The 6000-nt window shown below is 54.2% G+C and overlaps 1 protein-coding gene across 4 annotated transcripts in view; it reads left to right on the forward strand.

Annotated features, from left to right (window-relative positions):
• ARID3A (AT-rich interaction domain 3A) overlaps nucleotides 1-6000 on the forward strand; it is a 36236-nt gene extending 30236 nt beyond the window's left edge. For 3 of the 4 annotated variants that reach the window (XM_054693014.1, XM_054693015.1, XM_054693013.1), the window contains exons 8-9: nucleotides 427-528; nucleotides 1022-6000. In XM_054693014.1, the coding sequence (XP_054548989.1) occupies nucleotides 427-528; nucleotides 1022-1218 (299 nt within the window). In that variant the 3' untranslated portion in view covers nucleotides 1219-6000. The remainder of the gene's footprint in view (nucleotides 1-426; nucleotides 529-1021) is intronic. The other variant, XM_037504914.2, reaches the window with a different exon arrangement.

Raw genomic sequence — 6000 nt, forward strand, 5'->3', positions numbered from 1 at the left:
CATGAAAAAAACAGATTTTCAACAAATACATTCTCTTTTTTTTTTTTTTTTTTAATTGAAGCAGTATTGGTTCACAGCACTGTTGATGATTTAGAGGTACAGGGTCACCCCCTTCAGCTGAGTTGCCTCACCACACCCACCACCAAACACCATAGTCCTGCACCCTAGTCCACTGGGCCCCTCCCCACTCTTCTCTCCCCTCCCCCTCCCCATCTGGTAGCTTCAATTCTGCAGTCAGATTTTTGTTTGTTACTGACCCTTTGCCTCAGTGCTCTTATCTGATAAGCACTTACCGAGCACCTACTATGTGCACTGGTGACAGCTACGAGTCACACCTTTGGAACGTCCAGTGGGGATGACTAGCTTGAGAAGTAGACGATCACCCAGAGGTATTTCTGATCCTAAGTGGTGCTTTTTCTTCTTCAGCAGCCTCTGAGAGCCGCCAGGACTCGGCCGTGAGCGTGACCGGCACCAACGGCAGCAACAGTATTAGCATGTCGGTAGAGATTAACGGGATCATGTACACAGGTAGGACTCTGCGCCTGCCTGGACTCGCCCCTCCCCAGGCTAACTTGGGAGTCCTGGCTCATGCCCAGGTCTGGCTGCTCGTGCCCAGGTGGGAAGGGGAGCAGGGGCATTGGGGGCTTGATATAGGATAAACGATCGAGGACCAAGGGCCTTCCCTCTGGCTCTCAAATAAGATAACTATGTAAGAGCTTAGCAGCCTGTCCAGTGCAGAGTAAGTGCTCAAAGATACGTGTTAGTTGTTATGTTTCTCCTTTTGCAATGGAGGTTTCACATCTCTTTCTAAAAACAGTCAGGCCTGTTGCTCACACAAGCATCGGGCACTGCTGCCAACGTGGAGAGGCCTGGTGGCTGGCGGTGGACATGATGATACGAATTCAGGGCATCCTAGCTGATCCCTGTCAGACTCTGTAGGGAGTCTGAGGGGAGTCCCTTGACCTGTCACATAAGCTTTTGAAATTCTCACGGCCTGTCTCTCCCCCTGTCTTTGCATCAGGAGTGCTGTTTGCTCAGCCGTCGGCCCCCACGCCACCCTCAGCTCCCAGCAAAGGCGGCGGTGGCAGCAGTGGTGGTGGCGGTGGTGGCAGCCGGGGAGGAAGCAGCGGGACCAGCAGCAGCGTGGGCAGCCAGGCCGGGCCTGCAGGGCTGTCCACACCCCCCACGTCTTCTACCTCAAATAACTCATTGCCTTAACCGCACCACTCCCCACCAACCACCCCACCCCTGGAACCAGCCAGGCCAGGCAGGGGGGACGAGGTGGGCCCAGCAGGGGCCAGAATGTCGGGAGATATGGGTGGGTAAGGGAGACATTTACAAAGGAGCCACAGCTAGCACCAAAAAGAAAAGAAGAAAATATATACATATATATATACACACACATATATATATAAATTTTAATAAAACAGGGGAAAACCAACGAACACTTGAATTACTCAGGTTTCGAACATTCAGAAAGATGAATTACAGGAACAGCAATGGAAATCAGAAAAGAGAGAGGCAAATATTTCCAGGGCTTTCGTGCAGCCCCGGATTGCCTGGACCGGTGTCCGGTGTCTGCCGGGCCCGCGGCCGTGCAAGGCTGACCGTATTTACCTCATGCGTCCCGCACTGTCTCATTTTGTCTGGGTTTTTTGTTTTGTTTTTTTCATCCTATTCATCACACACTCACCACATCCAGCTTCTGTTGAATGATAACCCCTGAGCCACGATCAGTTGAATTATTTTTCCTGTTGCTTTTGGAAACATTTTTGTTTTTGGTTTTGTTTTTTAAAGAAATAGCGATATTCAGACTATAGGGTTTTTAAGAGGTTTGGGGGGTTTTGTTTTGTAAATATTCTATTTTATTCTTGGGGGAGGAGTCAAACCTTAGGAAGAGGATATATATATCTATCTATACGTCTATATATTTGTGTTCATTCAGGGAAACTGGACTTGACAAAAGAAAAAGTAATACCCTTTTTATTTTTCCCATGACTGATTTGGGTTCGCGCGTGCATTTCCTGTGTGTGCTGGCCAGCTGGTGCGCGCGGGACACTGGGCCCCTGGGCTGGAGCCAGCAGAGGTGAACTCAGGTGCTGTGGGCAGGGTGTGCGGGCCCTCTCGGGAGAGGGGATGCCTTGGGCTGCATGCAGGGAGCTCTCGGGACAGAAATCTGGAGGTCTTAGGAGAAAGTGCTGGAAAAGGACACCCCCCCCAGGATGGGAGGGGGCTCTACCCAGAACAGCCCTCAGGCTCCTGTCTCAGGGATGAATGCGGCCTGGGGGCTCTGTCTTGCCCACAAGGGCTACTTTTGGAGACTATCAATACTGGGGAATGGGGTAAAGCCAGGCTTAGCTCAGGGTGAGGTTTTTGGGGCCATGGCACCCTGAACAGCCCCCCTCTTCTGGTCTCCCTTTGTCCTCTTCCACCCCTTTGGCACTAGAGTAACTAAACTGAGACACAAAGGGACTGTACCCCTCTAATACCCCCCTTAGTGACTTGCCTCAGAGGATGGGGGTGACTTGTTTCAGGCAGGGCCAGTGCAGGTGCCGCCCCCACTGCCTGCAGAAGCTCCAGCCTGGGGCTCAGGCTGGGTTTGGGGACTGCTTGGCTTCCCTGCCCTGCAGGTCCCCTGGCTCTCCTGTGTTGGGTGTTGGGTGGGGCTGTGGCTTCTCACAGGTAGGGCCTCTTCACCAGCCAGGTGTTCCTGTGGGGTGTGGGGCAAATTAACTCAGCTGTCCCCAGGGTGAGCCTGGAGTCTCTAATTGGGCTCAGGGAGCCCAGCCTAATGAGCCGGGAGGGGCAGAGCCCTGCTTGGCAGCATCCCCAGCCTTGTCCCAGGCATCATCTTGTTGCCTTGGATACCTTCTGGGGGGTGAGGTCCTGAGCCAGGGAATCTGGTTTGCTTTCTAGTCAGGCTGTGGTGTGACTTTGGGAAGGAACCCCTCTTTGTTTGATATATCTCAGGGTCGTTGATGCTTCCCCCCAAGAAGTGGGGAGGTGGCAGGCATCCAGGGGTTTCTTCTCGGCTTCCTTCTAGAAGGTTCTCCCCTTTTCTCGCTGCAGCAGCACAATCATTGTGGGAAGGGGAGCTTTTGGTCCCCAGACACCTCCAGGCCCCTTGTCCCTTCTCCCTCCTGCCCCCCCACCTGCCGTTGGAGCCCACTGGTGGGTTGTTGGGGGGGGGGGAGGTTCCGCTGGCGTTTCTTTCTACCTCAGGTGTGTGACTTTGATGCCAAAATCCACCCAGCCTGCCTTTCTGTTCCACTTGCTCAGGACTTGGGGCAGGTAGGGAGCCGCCCTCACCCCCACCCACCCCCAGAGGGCGTGAACTGCGATCTTGTGTGTTGTGTGGTGGAGTGTGTGGCCCCGGGTGCTGTCTTGTGAGGGGTCTAACTCAAAAGCACGGCCTGCTGTTCAACACTGATGATTGTAGGGGACAGGTGGGGGTGCTCCCCAGGCCCTGCTCTCCCTGCCCACTGGAGCCTGCACTGGGGTAGCTAGGTGTGGGGGTCTCCAGAGGGCCTGCCCCTGCTTCAGGTGCCCCCTTCGAGCCCCTGCGTCTGTCCGGGCGGTGCCCTCGGTGGGGGTTTAAGGAAGGGGCAGCTTTCTGGGGTGTGATTCAGCACCCCATTATGCAAACCAGGGTGCCTCGCCCCTGCCTGTGTACTATCCATTCTGGAACTGGTGGGGCTTAGCAGCAGGGCCAGAGCAGGGACTCCCAAACTCAGGGTGGAGAGGGGCTCCCCTGCTCTGGAGATGTTTGTGGACAGATTGCTTCTAGAATTTTCCTTGTGACCTCTAAACTGGCCACAAGGCTGTCCAGCTGGGGGGTGGGGGCGGGGGTGGAATGGTGCACTGGGGTGGCTGGGTTAGTTTGAGTAGATGTGCATTTATACAGCCACTTTTTTCGCTTTTATCATTTTTGCCCACTCTTTTCTTTAATTTTGCTTTTGTGTTTTTTCTCGGCAAACATGAATTCAGCCTTTCATTCTTGACAGGTGAAATTTCAGTTTCTCTGGGGTTTGTCAGACCGCGTGGATACCACGCCTGAACTCAGGTTAAAGAAAAAAAAAAAAATTTTTTTTTTTTTAAAGGTGTAACTACTCTACCTCTGGCCGGCCCAGCCTGTCGCGAGCTGCCCGCGTGGGCGGCCTGTAACAGATTTCAGTTTTTGCAGAACATTCAGGTATTAAAAGGGAAAAAAAAAAAAAAAAAGCAAAAGACCAAAAAAAAAGTGTGATTTTGAAATTTAAAAGAACACTGAAAGTTTACATTTTATAACATTATTATGCAGATTGTATTTAAACTTCAGAAATATTTAAGACAATTGTAACCCTGTAAAGCTGATGAGATATTAAAACAAGACCAAACACTTCTGACTTTTAACAGAAATCTGCTCCTGTGGTGGTTTTTTGGGCGCCGCCCCACCCCCATCCTGGTGGGGTTCGGGTCGCAGAAGGCACAAAGGCCAACCCAGAGGTGCCTCAGAAGGAAATACACCCCCCAGGGTCACCGGGCCACGTCTGGGGACATCCTTGATCGCCAGATTACATCTCCTGGCACTGAATGGTGGGGCCAGGGATGCTGGTCAGCCCCCCACAGCGCCCAGGAGAGCCCTCCACAGTGACCCCCACATCAGGAGGGCAGGAGGGACCTAGCTAAGCCACCTCCAGAAGAATGAGCCCCCTCAGTGTTAACCTTGAAAGAGGAGGTGAGTGGTGCGAGCCAGATGTGAAGCCCCAGTTTGGGAGTGACACAGGGTGGGGAGGTTGGTGTCTCCTAGGCCCCAGGCTGGTTTTCTGCAGTCCCAGTGTCCAGTGCAGACTCCTCGGCGGACTGAAGCCCTAGGATGCGTGACCAGGCCTTACTGGTCTTACTGCCCCACACGGCTCCCTTCATCCTCTGCCAGATGTGGCCAGACATTGACAACTGGGCATGAAATGTATGACATTCCCTCACCCCCACCTGTCCCTCTTCTGCCTGTCCCCTAATCAAGTACCTTCCCCAGGGGTTTGGGTCACTGCCCCAGAGGACTGGCTTTGGGAAGCCTGGGAGATGAGGCCATGGGTCCTGGGCCTTATACCAAAATCCACATCTTCCCCAATGTTGGTGACACTTTCACATTCCTGTTTAGATTGGGTGTGGCCCCAGGGAAGCCAGACAAAGGGACAGGGCAGCCCCAGGGCTGTGCTTTGCCACCTCTAGGCGCCTCACAAACCAGAGAAGGCAGGCCAGGATCCCCAGAAGAGACCTCCTGGGGTGTCCTAGCCACGTCCATCTTCCTGTGACCAACATGACGGGCTCAAGGGCAGTGTGGCCAGTCTGGCCTCCCTCGTCCGGACTCCCAGGCCACCAACTCCAGCCACTGCTGGCCCAGGCTGGTGCCTCCTGCCTGAGTCAGCCCGGACTCCAGCCGCAGTCAGGCTGCTTTGGGAGTGAAGGAAAACAACTCCCCTCCTGTCGCAGCCAGCTAGCTTCTCGGGCCTCCCCCTTGTTTAGTTTCTTCTGCGGCATTTTCCACTCAAGCCAGAAATGAATCCACTAAGACGTGATCCTGGCCCCCACGAGCCTGGGGGACAGTGGGAGGTTAGACAACCTTGGGAGGTCAACGTGCCTGCCCCCCAGGAAAACAAAGGAAAAATGACTGAAAGTCACTTTCCGTCAAACTGGATCTGCCAGTACCACGTGTTCATTCCTCAGCCAAAAGGACCTGGAGAGGGTCAGAGCCACCCTGAAGTCACACAGCTCCCAGGGGACCAGGCTGGTCAGGTGCACCACCTCCTCCCTGCCTCCAGAGCCCAGGGAGCCGCCTGCCTCTGGTTCCCAGCTCTGCGCCAGCCAGTTGGCCCCTGGGAGGCTCCTGGGAGGTGAAACTCAAAACCACTCCGGTTAGTGGCGCCCAGGGAGCCAGCAAGAAGCAGGGTTTGAGGGGGGAAGGGGCTGAAAGGATCATTAGTGCACATGATGGGGCCACTCCAGAAAGGCTGGAGCCAC

This window comes from Talpa occidentalis, unplaced genomic scaffold (assembly GCF_014898055.3).
Source record: "Talpa occidentalis isolate TD23 unplaced genomic scaffold, MPIMG_talOcc4v2.1 talOcc4.12, whole genome shotgun sequence".
NCBI lineage: Eukaryota > Metazoa > Chordata > Mammalia > Eulipotyphla > Talpidae > Talpa > Talpa occidentalis.